This window comes from Chenopodium album, chromosome 24 (genome assembly GCF_948465745.1).
Source record: "Chenopodium album chromosome 24, dcCheAlbu1.1, whole genome shotgun sequence".
Lineage (NCBI taxonomy): Eukaryota > Viridiplantae > Streptophyta > Magnoliopsida > Caryophyllales > Amaranthaceae > Chenopodium > Chenopodium album.
This window is the reverse complement of record NC_137857.1, coordinates 3,949,017-3,969,494: the sequence shown is the minus strand read 5'-3', so window position 1 is coordinate 3,969,494 and position 20,478 is coordinate 3,949,017. Positions and strand designations below refer to the sequence as shown.

General features: G+C 34.4%; 4 protein-coding genes and 1 non-coding gene across 5 annotated transcripts; 2 read left to right on the top strand and 3 right to left on the bottom strand.

Annotated features, from left to right (window-relative positions):
- The first annotated feature begins 5,132 nt into the window (after positions 1-5,132).
- Positions 5,133-7,639, top strand: LOC145612776 (pentatricopeptide repeat-containing protein At4g32430, mitochondrial-like). Its single transcript, XM_081668066.1, has one exon. It carries the CDS (start codon positions 5,133-5,135, stop codon positions 7,437-7,439), a length of 2,307 nt encoding a protein of 768 aa, XP_081524192.1. The 3' UTR covers positions 7,440-7,639.
- Positions 7,640-7,810: 171 nt separating this feature from the next.
- TRNAS-AGA (transfer RNA serine (anticodon AGA)) lies at positions 7,811-7,892 on the bottom strand. Its single transcript has one exon. It is a non-coding gene; the product is annotated as a tRNA-Ser (tRNA).
- Positions 7,893-9,072: 1,180 nt separating this feature from the next.
- Positions 9,073-11,110, bottom strand: LOC145611618 (uncharacterized). The gene is made up of 5 exons (XM_081666958.1): positions 10,999-11,110; positions 10,748-10,868; positions 10,535-10,638; positions 9,445-9,576; positions 9,073-9,347 (listed from the first exon to the last, which is right to left on the bottom strand). Exons 1-5 carry the CDS (start codon positions 10,999-11,001, stop codon positions 9,321-9,323), a joined length of 387 nt encoding a protein of 128 aa, XP_081523084.1. The 5' UTR covers positions 11,002-11,110; the 3' UTR covers positions 9,073-9,320.
- A 135-nt stretch (positions 11,111-11,245) lies between these two features.
- On the top strand, positions 11,246-15,437 carry LOC145611642 (ribosome biogenesis regulatory protein homolog). The gene is made up of 8 exons (XM_081666987.1): positions 11,246-11,420; positions 11,820-11,970; positions 12,499-12,550; positions 12,644-12,772; positions 12,940-13,057; positions 14,625-14,808; positions 14,917-15,030; positions 15,119-15,437. Exons 1-8 carry the CDS (start codon positions 11,323-11,325, stop codon positions 15,293-15,295), a joined length of 1,023 nt encoding a protein of 340 aa, XP_081523113.1. The 5' UTR covers positions 11,246-11,322; the 3' UTR covers positions 15,296-15,437.
- A 1,626-nt stretch (positions 15,438-17,063) lies between these two features.
- On the bottom strand, positions 17,064-19,623 carry LOC145610400 (uncharacterized protein At2g34160-like). The gene is made up of 5 exons (XM_081665744.1): positions 19,357-19,623; positions 19,229-19,277; positions 17,941-18,003; positions 17,794-17,858; positions 17,064-17,479 (listed from the first exon to the last, which is right to left on the bottom strand). Exons 1-5 carry the CDS (start codon positions 19,480-19,482, stop codon positions 17,384-17,386), a joined length of 399 nt encoding a protein of 132 aa, XP_081521870.1. The 5' UTR covers positions 19,483-19,623; the 3' UTR covers positions 17,064-17,383.
- Between the last annotated feature and the right edge of the window lie 855 nt (positions 19,624-20,478).

Sequence of the window (20,478 nt, the reverse complement as noted above, 5' to 3'; positions counted from 1 at the left end):
AAGCGTTGAACTGCATTAACATAAAAAGAACGGGAGAAGTATACTTTTAAGAATTAATATATTGTATAGTCTATCAATAGCTAAGCTAAAGTTATGAAGAAGGTGTTATGAATGGATCGGAATATCTCTTTTTTAGTATTAATATAAAACAATTTGATACATGATCAGTCCTTAGAGCTCCACGTATGTAATCTGGAAGAAATTTGCATTATTAGTAGAAAAGTGCAAGCAAATTATTTGAGTTATCGGATTATTGATGAACTTTCTCCTCATATTAGTGCCAACTAATGACTATGAAATATTAAATTAAAAAGTAATACGAAGTATGCAACATTCATTTAATTTATTTGGATAATAAAAATAATTAAACCACGACCACTTTGCATGGACTCCTATTTTATTTAGTGTAGCATATACTCCTTATTTTTATGGTGGACGACAAATGTCAAATGGCAATACTTCAGGAACTAACCCAAACTTTTTGGGTGTAGCTGAGTGGCAAATTGCAATAGTACTAATGTACAATTGATATGATGTATGTTTCTTGAAATTAAATTGGCAATAATTCAATGTTCCACAATTGCATTTAAACGAATTCACTAGCAGCATTTGTGTATGATCTCTTGAATTTTGCTCTAAAGCTTCTTGAAACGCCATCTGGCACTAGAGGTGAACTAGTATCGGGCCAAAACGGATAATGACTCGATATAGATTAGGTTCGTGTTGGACCGGTGAAGGACATTGGGATAGGTCGTGGACCTGGGCACTCCAATTAATTAATGATCCCTCCAGTCTCCAAAAATATTCGGCCATTACATGCATACATGTCATGTTCAATCCAATCAAAATGGTTAATTGGTTCAAGTCTAGATCGATATTCGTTGTCTGGTTCAAGTCTCCAAATATATTCGTTGTCTGGTTTTGAATCGACTTAACTCAATTTTCATTACGTGACTAGAATTTAAAAAAAAAAAACATAAAAAAAAGAGATCGAAGAGAGAGAGGGAAGGGGAGAGGTAGCCTAATAATTTATAATTATGGTTTTGGATATTTAAATGCTGAAGTAAAGAAATTATAAAGGAGAATAAAATTATTTGTGTCGAAAATAGTAATCACATAACGATTTATCATATGCATATAATTCTTAAATAATTTTACAATTTTTTGCTCAAAAAAAAAAAAAAAAAAATACAATTTAAAAAACTAATGTATGGACAAACCAACATCAAATTTCAAAATTTTGTAATAGTTTATGTTTTTACTTTTGAAAATAGAGTTACGGAAAAATTGTGGTAAAATTGAATAACAAAGATCTAATGATAACATTATGTACATGAGATTTATATAATGCGAGTCGGTTCTTTATAGAGAATATAAATATTCGTTACTCTTCAAAAATACTCTTAACTCTAGCATCGGAATTGAAGTACATTCAATCCAATCCACAAATTATAAAGTTACCTAATTATTATTCCTAGGATGATTCTGACCTTATAGCCTTGTATTTGATAACCACGCACTTTCACTAAATCTAAGAATTCTACAGTAGCGATTGTAAAAGTGATTCCTTACAAAGTTATTACAAGAAAACGACAAACAAGTTTTAGATTCAATACTTTCTACTAATACAAAATTAATCCTAGCTAAAAGACTAGATGAGATTAATTAAGATTTAAGAGTACAATACTAGATGTGACACAGTAATAATGTCTTCCTAATCCATGCAACACATACTTCTTCCTTTCATTGTTGATTATATGATATCACTATTTCTCTAAATTCTTTAATTACTTTATTTATTACTGAATTCAAGATAACGACGAGTTTATTATGTATGTATGATGGCGGGTTAATTTTTATGTAATAATAATTCATTTGTCCATGTCTAAACCCTAAGAGGTCCTTTTCTGATCAGCTCCCTCACTCTCACAAAGGCAATATGCTCAAAAAGTCTTAGAGCCAATTAGAGCATGTTTATTTTATTTGTGTATAATGTGTGACCGTGATGAAAATCAAGGACGTTAATAAAGATTCAAAGTGTGTGGTCTACATGCACTCTACAATATACAAGTATGTACTAATTATATATTTAAGTACGCGTATGTGGTAATTAAAATAATTTTTGATGTTCTTGCAATTTTCATGTGGAACGGAGGGAGTATCACATGATAATAGTGTGGTTAGAATGATTTTACAAGGGAGTTCACCCATATACAATAATAACATCTTAAAAGTACATCACTTAAGTCCCTAATTCCTTATCCTAACCATAAGAAGGGATTCCAAAAGCTTTAATTATATATAATGGAGTTCATGATCAAAAGTTTTTCCTATTAATTATTGATCTCCTCATAATTTGAAGAAACTTCTAAATGACATACTATTTTTGTTTGTTTACTTAGACGACAATTCATTGGATAATTAGAATCTGTAAAGTGGGTTTCACATTATTAGCTATTCATAACGCATGTTTAGCTCAAATTATAAAATAATTAAATGATCGTGTCAAATCTACCTAAAGCTAAGATCTAATATAATATAAGTATATTGATATTGATCCTAAGGCTTAAGATAAGATATAATAACTATATTGCATGTAAGTTACCAAAGTTCGTGTAAATATTCAGATAGTGGCTAAACTACATTAACATTTTGTATTTTTGTTTAATTAAGATTTGGTGTTCGAAGATTGTGGTGCCTAGCTGGTTAATTGCATAAACGATATGAGTCATATGCCCTATAGTTATCCCCTCAACCACTGTTAATTATAATTGGGACTTAAATAGAAGATACTAGATGAAGCCCGTACGATGCACGGATATTTAATTATTTTAAACTTAAAAATCTCATTCGCCAATTTTGCTTACGTGGCATTTGAATTATTTAATTCTAAAAGAAATTAATAATCTCTTATTTAATTGGCTATTACTAAGATTTATAATCCTACATGGCGCGCTAAGAAAATTAGATTTTACGTGACTCTCTAAAACTCGGGAAAAAACTCCCCTTTTAAATATATATATTAGATTATGTTGATGTACAACTAATTTCGATTTGTATGGATTCGAGGGTGCATGATTTTAACGTTATAATAATGTTATCAATCCTAGAGAAATAAAGGTCTCAAATTATTTTTCTCAATGAGACAGTAGCCAATATTAGTGTAAATATAATAAAAAGTATATTTATTTTATACCCGCCGTGGTGATGAGTAATTGCTTTTATCATAACAAAACATAAATCCTAGCTTTTCCAATCTGATCATTTTTGATGATATTAATGTTGATAAAGCATGTTTTGAGAGATGTAAGTTTTCTCACGTAAAACGTTCGTGTAACACTGTAGCTCATTTAGTTGCTAGATGGGATATGGGTGATCATCCGGAGTATGTTCCTTTAGATTCTTTTTCTCAAAGTATAACCACTTTGATAGAATTGGATCTCCTTTGATCTTAATAACATGCTCTATAATAATGGTAGAGATATACAAATATAAAATTTTATTTTGCCCCTCTCTTCCACCAAAAATATAAAATTTTATAAGCCTTTTTTTTTTTCCCCTCCCCCTTTACTCCTTTAGCCTCTTCAATCATATCTAAACGAGATATGAAGATTTGATTATATCTTTATCTTTTTGCTTTCGAGATTTTGTGCAGAAGCAATGATTTATTTATTTTTTATTTACTTATTTATTTTTTTTCTTGCCAATGTACTCTAGCAAGTCATTAGTAGTTCCATGTTTGATTGAGTGAAAAAGTCACCACTCTTACAAAAACAAGGTAAAAATCAAATAGAGGAAGCTACATTCTTTGTCCTAAGCTAGGAATTTATATTATGAAAGTATTTCTTGTACAAAACGTTTGTATGTGACAGAATGAGGGACTTTCATTGTACCACTCTGACCTCTAAATGAGTCCATCATCACTAAATAACACATGTATCTTGATTAGTCCTAGATCGCATTTTGAGACGACTGACTCAAGTACAATTAGGGCTGAGGTCTTGAGGATGCTACGTGCCTACGTTCATTATATGTAGGGTGTATCTATGTATGTGACCTTTAAACCATTTCATGCTATATCTTTTCATATATATTTAACATTTTCTAGTTAAGTCCAAAGCGTAGTCTGAGTTTGTCCAATAAAGTTTATGACTTATTTGACACCAAGATATTTCAAGCCGTTCAAGGATAGAAGTCGTGTGTGACAATCTAGAGCTTGTTCACATTTACTGAGCTGAACTGAACTGATTGGAGCTGAACTTGACTGAATTGAACTAATTGGAGTTGAACTGAACTGATTGGAGTTGAACTAAACTGAATTGAACTGAGCTGAAATGAATATTTTATGAGAGAATGAAATTAGGAGCTGATTGAACTGATTAGAGCTGAAATGAACTGAACGGATTGGAGTTAAATTGAACTGAACTGAAATTAAGCTAAAGTGAATATGCCTCTAATGAAATAAGTTTGACCTTCATGTAATTTTTTTCTTTGTCCAGAAAGTCAAGTTAGAAATCTTCTCATTTTTTACTATTCATCATGCGTATCATGAAGCAAATAGTATTGTACATCGAACATCTTGGTTTTTACATTGACATATTATCTAAATTGGTTACATAACTTACTTACTTTATTCGGTATATCCATATATTCAAATATAAGGCCCCAAATATCCCGAAACTAGTGCGATCATATGGACCATATGCCCCCCAAAGTTAGCCGTGTCCACATGAATAAGTTTAGCATTAGCATTGTGGTTGTTGGCCTTGTAGCTCATTCACTAAACAAGTTACAATTGCTGTCAATTGATCGTAGCAACCTAAATAGATAATTAGATAAAGAATGTGGTCCTTGTAAATCACTTTCTTGTTTTCCACATGAAATTTGATCTTAGCAAAATTCTCTCAAAATCATAAACTTAGTTTTCAAAACCAAATGATATTAGCAAATTGATTGTGATACTTACTTCACTAATTTCCCCTGCAAACCTATTCTATACGTGCGAATAGCCGAATAGATATTGTGATATATATCGACTAATATAACAAAATTAGGTAGCGTATTGTGTTACCGTACCCATTACCTACATTAAAACCTTGTTGCGAGTCAGGTAACACTGACCGTAAAATCTAATGCTAGCCCGCCAAATATTTTTCAAAACCCACCTTACATCAACCCCTCAATGGCTATTATGCGTTGCCAAATATTATTCTATCAACCATCATGCACACCATGTGTTCGACAAAAGTCCTCAACGAAATTTTCCTTCTATCAGCAACTACATGCTTTCCTACATACGTCAAAACCTGGGTTTCAGAGCTCTAAATGTGTTCAAGGCAGAACTGCAAAATAATTTTCTTAATGGGATTGATGAAGACGCGGTTGCTATCGCCTTTAAAGCTTGTCGTGGGGATCCGAAAGTGGGTGCAATGCTTCACAGCTTCGCTGTTTCATCTGGGTTTATACAATATCGATCAGTGTCAAATTCTTTGATGAGTTTTTACTGCAAATCAGGGCAATTTGATCGCACTCTTTGTATTTTTAGCAGCATGAATGACCCTGATACTGTCTCTTATAACACAGTTCTGTTGGGGTTTCAGAATACAGATGATGCATTGTGTTTTGCAGCTGATATGAATGCAAAAGGCGTTGTTTTTGACCCTGTTACTTACACTACAGCTCTGTCTTTTTGTTTGGATGATAAGGGGTTTTTATTTGGATTCCAATTACACTCAAACATAGTGAAATCAGGGTTAAAATGTGAGGTTTTTATCGGCAATGCACTTATCACATTGTACTCAAGATGGGGTCGAATAATCGAAGCAGAAAGAGTGTTTCATGAGATGCCCACCAAGGATTCAGTATCTTGGAATGCGATACTATGTGGATACAGCCAAGATGGAAGTTATGGTTTGGAAACAATATGCACGTTTCGTGCAATGTTGAGAGATAATGTAAGACCAGATAATGTCTCACTAACTGCTGCAATTTCTGTTTGTGGATATGATAGACATTTGGAGATGGGTAGGCTGCTACATGGTTTGAGTATAAAGGCTGGATATAGAGTGCATTGTGCTGTTTGTAACCTTTTAATGTCAACTTACGCAAAGTGCGAGGAAAATGAAAATGCCAAGCTAGTATTTCAAACCATGTCTGAAAGAAATGTGGTTTCTTGGACTACAATGATTTCTGTTTTTCAAGAGCATGCAATTTCCCTTTTTCATGATATGAGGATAGATGAAGTCTACCCGAATGAAGTGACTTTTATTGGACTACTGCATGCCATTACACATGGGGGTTTGTTCAATGAAGGTCGAAAGATCCATGGGTTTTGTCTAAAGACTGGTTTTGTGTCAAAATTGAACGTGTCTAACAGTCTGATCACCATGTATGCGAAGTTTGAGTCAATGGGGGATTCACAGAAGGTTTTTGATGAGCTTCAGAACCGGGATACTGTGTCTTGGAATACTTTGATATCTGGATATGACCAAAACAAGATGTATCAAGAAGCTCTTGAGGTGTTCTGCTCAGCATTATCTGAAACCCTGCCAAATGAGTATACATTTGGCAGTGTTTTGAGTGCAATTGGATCTGCTGAAGCAATTTCGCTCAGGCATGGACAAGCATGCCACTCTCATTTGTTGAAACTTGGACTGAATTCCGATGCAGTTGTGTCAGCTGCTCTCCTTGATATGTATGGAAAGCGAGGCAGCCTATATGAGTCCAAGAGGATTTTCAAAGACACCGTTCAAAGAACACAATTTGCTTGGACAGCAATAATATCAGCTCATGCAAGACACGGGGACTATGATTCTGTTATGCAAATATTCAATGAAATGGGAAATAAAGGTGTAAAACCTGACTCTATCACTTTCCTTTCGATGTTGACGGCATGTGGGAGAAAGGGCATGGTTGAAATGGGTCGCCAGATTTGGGACTCAATGATCGACGACAATCTGGTTGAACCATCAGCCGAGCATTATTCTTGTATGGTGGATATGTTGGGCCGTTCAGGAAGATTAAAAGAGGCAGAGGAATTGCTTCATCAAATTCCTGAAGGGCCATCATATTCGGCCTTGCAGAGCTTGTTAGGGTCATGCAGAACTCATGGGGATATGGAGATGGGTCAGAGAATGGCCAATGCTTTGATAGAAATGGAGCCTACAGAATCGGGTTCTTATGTTCTAATGTCAAATTTGTATGCTTTAAACGGAGACTGGGAGAAGGTGGCTACACTGAGGAGGAAGATGAGAGATAGCAGAGTTAAAAAAGAAGTTGGATTTAGCTGGGTTGATGTAGGTAATACTGATGGTTCATTGAGTATGCATGGTTTCTCCTCGGATGATACTTCTCATCCAAGGTCTAAGGAGATCTGCTATATGGCAGGATGGTTAGGACTTGAAATGAAAGTGTTTGAGAATGATGAAGAGCTTCTTTGATCTCAACTGAAGCTGATAACATAAATTTGCAGGATGTTAAGATAGCTATTACACATTTACAAACTTATGTCTCCGAATTCTCTACACATGAGAAGTTTCGTACATAAGTGCCTGAAACACATCACATGTAGTTTGAACTGTTTGCTACTGAGCTGCTGTACATCGAATTAACCCTTTGATATACAGAAATTTATCGGCAAAGCTGGAAGAATGGCACGAAAGCATTGAAATCTATTGAGTTTCCTCTGTCAGAAATACAGGAAATAACTTATACAAGTATCAGTTACCACTGCATGTCAAATTTAGAGCATAATGATTAAATGATATCAGATTATTCAGGAACAAAAAAGGGGAAAAATATATTGAAAAAGTGTGGGCGGCAGGATTCAAACCTGCGCGGGCAAAGCCCACATGATTTCTAGTCATGCCCGATAATCACTCCGGCACGCTCACTTTGTTAATGGATAACAATAAATTAGCTCTCATATTAATCATATTTATCTTCCTATGTATAACTAATCCCACACAAATCAATAATTAAGATTGGTTTAATGGAAAAATGCTTGACTTTACTTAACTAAATCAATAACACTACTTGTTAAGATGTACTCATATCATGTACAATCATACGTAACTCTCAAGGCCAAAAACAAGTAAATTGACCAAATACAATTTGTATTCATTGTAGCTTGGAGACCCAATTATTCGTATGACATTCTGATTTATTTTTTTTTCTTCTTTTTTTTTCGTCTATTTGATGTGTTGATGAGTAGCACAAAGAGTACATATCGGAATTAATAGAGATGGTGTTGTGTGAACCGACGTGATGAGCCACGAGGGTGTAAACGAGGCAAAGTTTGCTTCTAGGCTGTTGGATTGTTCTTATTTGCTTAGTAGCTTGTGCTTGCAATTGATGTCTTTTTGCGCCTCCATTAGTTATCATAGACGATTGATGTCTTTGTGGCTCCAAATTAAAGATGATACATCTTAGACAATTGATGTCTTGTAATATTGTTCCTAATTCATAGGACATTGTCTACCATTTTGTCCGAATTAGACTTCTAAAAATAGACTTCTACGAAGTATATTGTAGTCGTTAGTCACCAATGACATGAAAAGCATATTCCATTACCAATCAGTGATTATTCAGTGGTACATATATGATGCACAAGAAATACAACGCCACAACACATGTCGTGTTTGTGTTCATTCTTTACCAAAGCATCAGTCGAACCCAGAACAAAGGAAGAACATTATATTATGCAACCCATGTTTGCACCCCTTTAATTGAGAAGCTTTGGTGCTGTTACATGCCTACAAAAGAGTGAGATATCTGCTACATGCGAAACAAATTTGGGGGTGAATTTCTTTCCAGTGTCTTTTTCTACCTCCCATGAGTTATCATGAGGCTTTTAGCGCAGTAAAAATTCTCTCTTTCGATCTAGGACCATTCTTTACATAGCCACAAAATTAACAGCAAATCGGCAACAGAAGTTTAAATGGCAAAGTGACAGAAGTTGGGACATTAGATTAAGAGATTCATTGGGTTTAGGCAGTCAATTAGAAAGAAACAACTTGATTCAATAAAATTTTGATCTAGAAAACAAACAAAAAAGTGATCCAACAATATGAATAAAACAGTAAGTAAAGTCAACAAGTTTTTATAGATTACCAACTATTAATTTGATTTAGCTCACATCAGAATTCAAAGTTCTAAATTCGACACAAAAACAGTGATCCATTACGAAAATTACCAAAAAAGAAAGAAAAAAAATAGACTCTTCCCCTAGTGGCACAACTTCATCAGTCAAAGCCTCCAAGGAGCACACGTTTACAATCCAAGAGGCCTATCACTCCGAACAGGCATTTAGCTACTACTTCTCAAATCAAAAGCTTCTCAATTGCATCCTGCATTTGTATACAACAGTAGATATCAGGAAACACATTCAAATTGACTGTAAGCAATCAGCACTAGTAGCAGATGGTAATCGAATGAAGAGCTAACCTTGAGTTGTTGGATTTGTGATTTCAATTGACTTCCTTCGTTGGAGGTCACTGAGCAAGCAATAACTGGTCTTGTAACACCACATGCACGGCCGAGGGCTGATTTTGAGGGCACAAACACGTAGGGAACATTCTGCAAATAAGAAGCAAGGTAAGGAATCAATCAAAAGGCATATAAATCAATTTGCAAAGCTAAATTCAACATAGCAGATTTTTTCAATAGAAAATAGCAGCAGCACGTAACAAAAGGCCAGGAGAAGTGCAAATTCACAGAGAAATTTTGTTACACTGTAAATCTTCATATGCGATCCCGAAAAACTTGATACAGTAAGCTATACAGTTGGAAGTATACACTACATTGAAGGGATGATACCTAGATACTCATTAATTAAAAAACAAGTACACAAAACACAGAAGTTACAAGAGCAAGACATCATTCACAGGGTAACTCCACAGGTAAATTTTCAAAGTAACAGCTTTGCTTGATTCTAACATGCTCAGGCTCCTGAAGTGTTTACATACTACATAATTAGCATGTTCTGATTCAAGTGTTAACTTTTTATACCCCCAATCGTCCACAACAATCTACCAAGTTGCATAATCACATCAATCCAGTATTTACTATGCAACGAAGTAATCTACTTCATTCTAACATTAAGAGATACAGGCCACTACATACACTATAGCAAGAAGAAGCTCTATTCCTCTTGCTGATCTCACAATGCCTCATCACAATGGTAAACCTTTATAAGCACTACAGATATGTCAAATTCTGATATAATTACAATTTACAAGACAAGTCAACTCACAACACAGTTTTAGCCAGCATAATGCAAAACAAATCAAATCAAACAACTAACCCCCACCTCACTATAGCCAACAAATTCAACATCTCAAGTGCCACTAAACTAACACCCGCCGCCGCAACATAATTTATTGAACTTCCCCACATAACATTGTTAAGAAAACCGTGTAAGATTCATTTCACACAAACACATTTCACATTTTCTCAAAATAAACTAATAAAGCATTAAAAACATTCAAGCATATACAAAATGATAATGTTCAATCATATACTCTATTAGGTATACCTTATCCTCAGCCAACAAAGGGAGATGGAGAAGAATCTCCAAGGGCTCAGTATCAGCAGCCATGACTACAAATTCAGCAATACCTCTGTTCAAAGTTTTAGTTGCTGCAATTTCAAATATTCAACAAAATTAGAAAAACCGACAAACCTAAAAAACCATGATTAATCAAAAACCCTAAAACCCAATTAATTAAAACTCAAGAAAAAATTAAACCTTCATTAGCACCCTTCTTAAGCTGCTTGTAATTAGCAGCTTGCTGAACAAGGTCCATGATTGTAATTGTCAATTGGGCATCTGCCAATGGGTATGCTTTCGGGTTTACAATTTCCCCTGTCTGCAAAAAATTCACAAAAATCCAGAAAAAAACAAAAGATTAATTCTTAAATCATGAACATAATCATATAATTAACCCCTAATAATCAAAACCCTAAAAAACCCAGAAATTGAAAGAGGGAAAAAGTTACCATGGTGGCTGAAGATTGACCGAAGGAGGAAGAGAGAGAAAATTGGGGGCTAGGGTTTTTCTCCAAATGCGCAAAATGGGGTAAGGGTTTAAGAGAACGAAAACATGAGTAAGAATTTATAGGAAGGTTTTTTGTTTGGTGGGGTTATAATACGACAACGTTTTAGGTTTTATTTCTTTGACACGACGCCGTTTTATTTGCCCCCTTTTACCCTTCCCCTGTTTTCGTTTTTAGGGCTTGGTTTTTTTGAAGTCAAGAAAGAGTAAAACAGAAGCTCACTTCCGCCATTTTTTGAGCTTCCAAATTTTAGAAGAGAGAGAAAATATGTCGGAGATTGAAACCCAGAACGGATTTCAAATTGATTTGGGAAATCTTTTAGCTTTTAACCCTAATCATCATTTCCCTTCTATTCCTTCTTCAAGGTAAGATTTTTATTTGTTATATTCTGAAATTGATTTGAATATTGTTAGAAATTTGCATTTTTGTATGAACCCATGTTCAAGTTTATTAATTTCTATTTATTGGAGTTGTTTATTATTCAGTTTTTGATCAATTTTTTTGAATTAAACTTGTGGGGTTTTGCTGATATTCATACTGGAATCCTGAGAAATCTATATTATATAGTATACCCATGTATAAATTTGTTAGTTTTTCTTACATTGAGATTGTTTGTGCTTCTGTTTTTGTTCAATTTGTTGAAATAAACTTGTGAATTTGTTGAATTTGATATTGTGGAAAATCAAATCTCGCCCCTTTTAAGCTTATTAGGTATTTGTTGAGAATGTTGGACAGAAAAACTAATAGTTTTCTGTAAAATGAAGGGAAGAATTGGTGAAACAATGCCTGGAGAAGGGAACAGAATTAGCACAAGCAATTGCAGATGCCCTTTTCACCTTGCCTGCGAATGAAGATAGGGATGGTCCCATTGTCACTTTGCCACCACCAACTACTAGACTTCCCAGGCAGAAACATGTAAATACCCTATCTTGGACTTGTGATTAACGATATTTTGAGGGATTTTTAATGTTCCTGGTCTTATTTGGTGTTGATTATATGAGCATAGCTTATTTGGGCATAGGTCTTATTAGGTGTCTATTCTATATCGAGTTTTTGAATATTGAAGATGGACTCATTGCTTGTGTATGAGCTTATATTATTAGTACTGAGTGCTATATCTTGTAATTAATTTTTTGTTTTATCTGTGAACTACAAGATAGCAAATTAATTTACTGGTTTTGTCAACCACGAGTTAAGTTGTTGCTCTTGGTTTTATGAGAAGTGGCCATATTATGACCTTCAAGAGCTTTATATTTGTTAAAACTTGAGGATAAAACATGGCTGCAACCTTTATAACTATCAACTATCAAGTAGACAAAACACTGAAGTTACCAAGAACAATAACATCATTCTTTTATTTTGCTAATGTATGTGATTGGTATAAACTGCAGTTCGAATGTTATATTATACTCTGACTAAAGTATGTATTATTTTCTTATTCAGCTCCCAAGACCAAAGCCTCCAACAAAGTGGGAGGCGTTTGCACAGAAGAAGGGTAAACTAAAAGAGTTTCTTTATCACTAAGCCATTGGGATTCTTTCATGACTTAGCATCACTTAATTTACCTTGATCTGCAACATTGTTTCAGGTATAAAGAAGCGCAAGAAAGACAAAATTGCATACGATGAAAGGACTGGTGATTGGAAGCGTACTTATGGGTATGATCGTGCAAATGATGCAGATGACATACCCATCATTGATGCCAAGCCAAATGATGGTATATAGCAAGCCTGCTGATGTTGTAGTTTTTATGGATATGCTTTTATTGTATTCATTAAAGTGTCTGTTACAAACTTACAACTGATGTGAAACATGCAATTATTATTTGGATGTCTTGAGGATCTGTATGTTCTGTGACCATTGATGTGTCTTGTCTAATTGCAGAGCCTGGAGTGGATCCTTTTGCAAAGCGAAAAGCTGAGAAGAAGCAACGTGTAGATAATAACCAGAAAAATCGTGTGAAGAATCTTAAAGAAGCAGCAAAGAGTGGTGCCCTGCCAAGGTACATTCCTTTGATCTTATACTTGCTGTGTCTGTTTCCTTCCTGGGAAACAAGATCCATCTAGATGTGAGTGGTGGGGGTTGTGGAAGTCACTCTGTAGGCAAATGTTCAAAAGTATTCTTCTGAAATCTACTCCCACTCACGAAAATATGATTTTTGGCCATAATCATATGCTATTCCTGTCAAGCAGCAGCATTAACCATTTATTTTAGTTACAACACTTGCATAAGCCCGTGAACATAATGGCTTCTTAGGAGACTGCTACATCCTTGATGATTCCTTGCAAAAGATGAGTAATACTAACCTTATCTAATTCACTGAATTAAAGACACAAAGTCTAATTTATGTGCTGCAAGTTATTTGTGTTGATACTCCTTAATTATCCACCAAAAATTTATCCAAGCTTATAAAAGACCTATGTTTTGCGGTTATATATGGATAGTAGTCCACTTTTTCCTTTTCTTATTTGGAGTATGAGTTAGTCTATTTTTCTCAGTTCAGTCCTGTGTAGGACTGTAGGTGGGGTCTTGGAATGGTGTTTATTACACATTGCCATCTTTGACCAGCTCTGAATAAAAGATGTCTAATCATTTAAGACACCTCATCTGATTTTTATCCCATTTGGTTTCAGTTGCAATAGAATTTTCCTCATGTTTTTAATGTGCCGTGTGATTGTTACATTTTGATATGTCTCTTTGAGGTTTTTGGTTAAAATTGCCCCCTCAACTCCTTTTGGGTTGCTTTTAATGTATCTCTTTATTTAAAACATGTTTATTGTTACATTGTGTTGATTTCAATAACTGTTTAATTCCAGCCATTAATTATTATTTGAATTATGAATCTTGTCAACTTAACAAAAGAGTTGTTTTCCTTGCATATCTGAAATCCTGCTTTCTGTATTTATTTAATTTCTTCGTCGGTTGTTTAATGATATTCATCTCACTTGTCATGTTATGCTCCTTTAATATATTTTTTTTTCCTTTTAAAATGACAAGTTTACTGGAATGAATCCAAGTATTACAGTTGATCTTTTATTCTTTTTCTCCATTTCTTTTTAGTTGGTGTGTGTATTCCATAAATTAATGTTACTTGGTTGGACTATAAATGGTTGAAACCCTCAACATTGGCCAAGTTAGTTCCTACTTACTTTTGCGGAGCAGGGTTTATGTTCTGACAGTATATAAAAAGTGTCTGCTTGAACTTTGTGATTGATCAGACATCTTATTTCATGTTAAAAAAAAAATTTAAAAACAAATTCATGTTTCTGTCTTTTTTCCTTGAGTCTTGAACAGATTGCAACATATGCAGACTATTGGAATTCTCATTGCTGAGCTTAGCTCAGTATATACGTTTTATTACATTGTTGCCTTGCAGAGAATACTATGGGTTTATTTGTAAAGTGTATGCTCTTTCTATTGTAGAACAGCTTGGCAATTTCTTTCTTTAAGTGAAATCTTTACCTCCTCACCACCTTTGGAATTATGGTTTTTGCGTGACACTATTTGCAAGGTGCATCTTATCTTTATTACCTTTAAAAAGAAGATGCTTATAGTGAATTTTTTCCCAGCCATGTTCAACTAGCTGCTACATCATTGCCCATAAGTGGAAGTCAGGCTGCTCCAAAGAAACTCACCAAGAATGAACTGGAGGAGATTGCTGGTGCAGCAGCAACATCCACTGCTAGTATCGGAAAATTTGACAAAAAGTTACCTGGAGAAAAGCCTTTAAAAAGCAAAGGGAAACATAGGAAGGTTTGTGTCTCCGTAGTTCAAATTGTTAATATTCTCTTTTCAAATTTCTTTAACTTATGCCCTCATTATGTCATTGGCTCATTTTGCCTAATTTGGCTGTTCTTTCAGTTTCTGCCTGTCGCGCAAGGAAAGGGTATGGGCTCACAGGAAAGAGAACAAACTGATAAGATTTTGAACAAGCTTATGTCAAAGCATTCTCATGACTCACTTAATGTCAACAAGGTATGTTATGAATTCGTAATGAAGGCTAAGTAGGATACGTCATTTAACTAAGCATTAGTATTGACTTGGTTTTTGATATATGTTACAGGCTGTTAGAAACATTAATTTGCAGAATGAGAAGAAGCAGCAGAAGAATAAACGAGACAAGGGATCATCCTCAAGTAAGTTGGACGCAAAGAAAAAATCTTTCAAGAAATCACCGTACAAAGGAGCGACAAAGAAAGGATCAACATTCACATCCAAATCAAAATCAAAGTCAAAATAATCTTAGAGCTGATTGATCTTTTCTAGCCACAAAGTTATCTCATTAGGTTCCTACTCTTGAGTGTAATTTCATACATATTTTGTAGTATGAGACATCAAAGTTTTGGCAACTTGGGCAATTATTACTTTAGTTTGTTTGTTAATTTTCGCTCTCTCCTGTGCTTTCTCCTAAAAGATAGAGCTTAAGATACTGGCAAATTGGGAAACGGCACAAGATGTGGAATCTTCTATTGTAAGGAGCCAATACTTCAAAATGTTAGAAATCATCTTGCCTATAAGATAGGTAGTCTGGTAATGCACTAATGCCCTATTAAATTATCACTGTTGGAGATTGGTAGCATCGCTTGCAACTTTTGGACCAAACTCAAATAATTCATTCAAATTTCATTCAGGACTCTAAATCTATTAATACTTTAGTAGGCTTGTTATGGTTTCAAACCAGCTTGTATGACTCGGAAAACACCCCCTACATCAACATCAATTTTAGAAAAAATTCCCGAAATTGGTTCAACAGTATGGTTATAGCCTTCAATAATAGACATTTTCAATTATTTTAGACCCTAAAAGCAAAAAGGACAAGATGTTTCCATGAATCTCTCAAGACCCCAATGAGGCCATTTGGGTGATTAAAACCATATATGACAACTAGTCAATCATATAAAAACTCGTGGTTTTCAATCAAAAATGAAGAGACGAGTGTATTATTGAGTGAATTGAGCTGTACATTTTCTGGTTGCCTTTTCCTACACTTAAACAAACCCCCTATGAAAAATTATCTAGACATTGACATCCATCCAAAAGTCTTATAGATATAGAGTGTTCTTTGAACCTGTAAACCATATGCTTTGGAAGATGGAATTAAACCTCTCATTCTAACGTAGAGGGATTAAATCGAGCAATTCGATCCAATTTACAATAATCTTTGTCTTCAACATTTTTGAATCAGGGGGGAGTGGACAAATAATACGTTGTCCTGCAAAGTGAAAATAGATTCCTAAGATTTTTAATGCCATGTAAAGGGGCCAAATCGAACTAAGATTGGATATGCAAAATAAGGTTTTTGTAGAGGATGTAGCTAATGCCATGAGATGATGAGAAGCTACAAAAAAAGGCAGGCTGTTTGTCACGGGTCGTCTCCCTGCTGCAGGAATATAGATTGCCAACGGATAATCATACGTTAATTCAGCTTGTTAATGTAACTCTGGTATTGAGGTTGTTTGAGTACATGATGGGAGTATTAGAGCTTCTTCAACACCGGATTTGCTGTATATTTCTGCTAATCTTCAATTGGCAAGGAGCCAGCAATTCTGACATTTGAAAATCCTCTCTGGCTTTTGAGATGGCAAAAGAGTGTTTGTTTTGATGCAAAACTAGTACTCCGTATTATATACACTCTAGGAGGACTAGGACAGAGGGTTTCATGGTACTCTATACTCTTAATTTGTGAACCAATGCACGCCGATTTGTATAATTATGAAACATTCTATTGAAAATTTTGAAATAGGACTGGAATTTGAGTTATATGTTGAAAGATTTTGATCAAGTGTTTAGTATAATGCTATGTTACTGAAGTGTGCAGAAACAACAATGGTCTATACATATATATATATGCAACAATGGCAGCTGGGGTGAGCCATTCAGCTACGGTTAGAATGGTAAAGCATATCAATTTTCGGTATCTAATGACCTGAATGTATGATTCAAGGCTGCAGCAGTTCTGTCTTTCTGTTTGATAATAGCAAAAAGATTATAGTAATCAGAAACACAGATCAACAAGCTCCATCCATTTCACTATAATAAGATGCCAGGCAACAACATCTGAAATATAGAAACAGAAATTATGTCCCACAATCTCATTGACCCAAGAAAAAGATTACATCCAGGCAACTGAATTTAGAGTATTCTGACATGACCAACAGATTTCAGGATCACAGCTTTTCTAAGAACCTACACTAATGGGGGAAAAATACTTGACAACATGCTCACTTGAAAAATAAAATTCCTAGACATATATAATGAAAGAACACAACTACTTAAAAATCTTGGTTACTACCAAAACAAATCCCTATAAAACAAGAAAATTTCTGCTTCAACTCTGCTCTTCAACAGCAGCAACCTCGGCTTCCTCAGCAGCAGCTGCCATGATTTCGTCGAAGTCCGCTGACTTCTCCAGTAAGATCTCTATCTGAAAAATAGAGACCCACAATCATCAGAAAATCAGAGTGCAAGCTGCAATTAGGCCTATTTCTTTTCGTCTCAATAAATGAGTTTCATGAATTAAATAATGGTTATCATATTCAGTTCTAAGCGAAAAATAAATAACAATAGGAGCCCAATTATGTTTAGATATGTTTAAATTTAAAAGGGGGCACTAAGCAGACGAAAGGAGTTAGGTGAAACAGGCCCTTAGTTCACAAAAAAAAATAGAGTTCATGTACAACAACGCATATTAAAGGAATATAGTTCATAGAAAATAGAGCTAGCAAAAACAAGGCATACCTTTGCCTTCTGGACTGGCCGACCTCTTGAATCATCCTTTATATCAACAGTAGATGTCATGATCTCTACAAAATTAAACCAATCTAGATTATCATGAGCTCAAACATGTGTATTATACATCAGCTCTAAATAAAAGAAAGTTCTTACTCTTCTCAACAGCCAGCCCACCATTTTTGAGAATTTCTGCAACACTTACAACTGTAGCAATAGCTGCAAATTTTATTCAAAAAAAAAAAAAGGAAATATAAGTAAAAGCAACAAACACCAACGAGGGAACACAAAAATCAGATATAAAAATTCAATCAAAACAGTTTTGTAAGACTAGCACCCTAGCCAATGATAAGGCAAGCTCACTAGCCTGAACTATATAACCATCACATTACTAGAAAAAGCTACACAATGAGTCAGTCAATGACTGCATGAACTAACAAAGAGGAGAACATGATCTTTGTACATAAAAAACATTGTTCCACCCAACCACCCACCAAGGCCCCAACCCTTCCCAAACAAAAATATGGTGACAACCAAACTACATATCTAGTAGAAAGGAAACCACGTCAGTATAAGCAGTTTCCTGCAGCAGCTAAGAGGTAAACCATCTCAAACATCACAAGATCACAAAGAAAATTCATGAAAACAAGAGCAATATATATTCATGGTTAACTGCAGCACCAAATCAGAAAGGAAAAAAAAAAGCTCGCTCCATTCGCTACCAATCAAAACAATATCCCAACTCTCAAGGCAAACAATGGACCATGAAGGCCAGTCACTTTATAGATGAGGGCATTCATCAGTAGAGAACTTTACATATCAAATCAGCCAAGCGCCTTGAAAACATAAATTTTTACTGATGACATTTCCAACAGAAGACTGAAAATACAATTCATTTGAGTCTTCATACCAAGAATTTCCAATTTCTGAAAGAAATTTGGTACAATAAACACAAAGATAGCAATTGACTTAGGACTGGTACAGAGCATAGATTAATAAGGTACGATAACACTTCTGCAGGAAAGAAGAGACATTAAGAAGAGCATCATACTGATTTACAAAGAACCCAATCTAATTCAGAAGATTCATACCAAGGATTATAACAAAGAATAATTAAATTTCACATATCCATAAGCTAGCATCAGTGCACCATCATAACATTTTAAGGACTACCAAAAAAGTGATATCTAAATCTAAAGCAAGTATTTTGAGCTAATTTCTTTCGCTTTCACTCAACATAATGTATTTTGCAGAAGAATTAAGCCCTAATTATATCAATTTAACACAATTTTAAACAACCCCAAGAATTACATCCTCTAATACAAATCACAATCAATTACAAAATGCAATACATTACAATTTACAATCAATACAACATAGAAATCCAGCTACATAAAATTTGCCAGGAAAAAAAATAAAAAATTATAGAAAGAGGGAAAATTACCCATTCCCAAAGCAGAAAGCTCAACCTCATTGTGTTGTTGCATATACCTCTGCAAAAACATCATCAAAAATCAAAAAAAAAATTAAAAAAAAAATAAACCAAAAAGTTGTGAAGGAGAAAAAAATTACCTTGGCGAGATTAACGTAGAAGAAAAGGGGTTTTTTGGTGTTGGAAACTTGAATTCGATTCTTCTTTCCAGAATCGACAACGCTCAAGTTGTTTACGCCCTCAGTAATTTGTTCGACGGCAGCCATTGTTTAATTTCTCCCAAACCCTAACCCTAATTAAATCAATAAATTTGGGGAAACGAAACCCGAAAATACCAATCAAATTTGATCAAAGTATAATCTTCGGTAATTAAAATTTAGGGAGAGAAAAAAAGAGATTATTTAAGATTGAAAGATTGAAGCTTTAATTTAATGGAGGAAGTTTCGAAACCTCTGTTTTGGGAGATTATATAGGGAGGCTTCGTTCATTCTTAAGACCTTTTCTTTTAGTCGGGTACGGGTTACTGGATTTTTCATTCACTACAAATCGGGTTTTTTACACTAATTATCTTTTTTAGAAGATTTTTTTTTAGACTAATTATTTTTTTTAGAAGATTTTTTTTTTACACTAATCATCATTTATCATAATTGATTTTTGGAAAAATTGCAAAAAAAAAACCACCTTTTTTTTGTCAAAAAAAAATAAAAAATAAAAAAACACCTTATAAAAATTTTCTTGTGAAAGCACACCTAAAACTACCCTTTTCTTTTTTGCGAAATAAAACCTTAACCCGATTTCGGGTGTTTGACTTTGGTTTTCCAACATTGATTTTGCACGTGTGGGTCATGTGATGTCATAAAACCATATATGATCATCATATGTTGTCATAAATCTCGGTGGTGTAGACTTGAGTTTATAAAATCGGTGCAAGTTGTAAACGGGTAAATTGTATCCTTAGAGGCAAATTGAATGGTTTCACCCACCTTATTGGACTCCCAAAAGATATTGAGCACCATGGTAAACATCTCGACAATTTTTATTTCCGAACCAAAAAAAGTCCAAAATTTCAAAATTGAAGGCTATTATCCATGCTTTTTAAGGAATTTTGGAGGTTTTGGGACCCGATGTCAAAAAAGTCTTGAAATATTTGGGGATACATCTCGTGGTTATATAATGTCATTTGAAACCTTAAAGCAACTGCAAATCTGCAATGACAAGCTAATTTGACAATTAGCTTGCCATGCCACATAAGCTTTTTAGCT

Excerpts from the sequence above, each read along its gene's own strand:
- LOC145611618 (XM_081666958.1), bottom strand. Across the intron at positions 10,639-10,747 it reads TAAGAAGGGTGCTAATGAAG|CAACTAAAACTTTGAACAGA; the intron begins GTTTAATTTTTT and ends TTGAAATTGCAG. Across the intron at positions 9,348-9,444 it reads CACAAATCCAACAACTCAAG|GATGCAATTGAGAAGCTTTT; the intron begins GTTAGCTCTTCA and ends ATACAAATGCAG.
- LOC145612776 (XM_081668066.1), top strand. The coding sequence starts at position 5,133 with ATGCTAGCCCGCCAAATATTTTTCAAAACCCACCTTACATCAACCCCT.
- LOC145611642 (XM_081666987.1), top strand. The coding sequence starts at position 11,323 with ATGTCGGAGATTGAAACCCAGAACGGATTTCAAATTGATTTGGGAAAT. Across the intron at positions 11,971-12,498 it reads GACTTCCCAGGCAGAAACAT|CTCCCAAGACCAAAGCCTCC; the intron begins GTAAATACCCTA and ends TTTCTTATTCAG. Across the intron at positions 14,809-14,916 it reads GCAAAGGGAAACATAGGAAG|TTTCTGCCTGTCGCGCAAGG; the intron begins GTTTGTGTCTCC and ends CTGTTCTTTCAG.
- LOC145610400 (XM_081665744.1), bottom strand. The coding sequence starts at position 19,482 with ATGGCTGCCGTCGAACAAATTACTGAGGGCGTAAACAACTTGAGCGTT. Across the intron at positions 18,004-19,228 it reads GCTTTCTGCTTTGGGAATGG|CTATTGCTACAGTTGTAAGT; the intron begins GTAATTTTCCCT and ends TAAAATTTGCAG. Across the intron at positions 17,859-17,940 it reads TGGGCTGGCTGTTGAGAAGA|AGATCATGACATCTACTGTT; the intron begins GTAAGAACTTTC and ends TTAATTTTGTAG.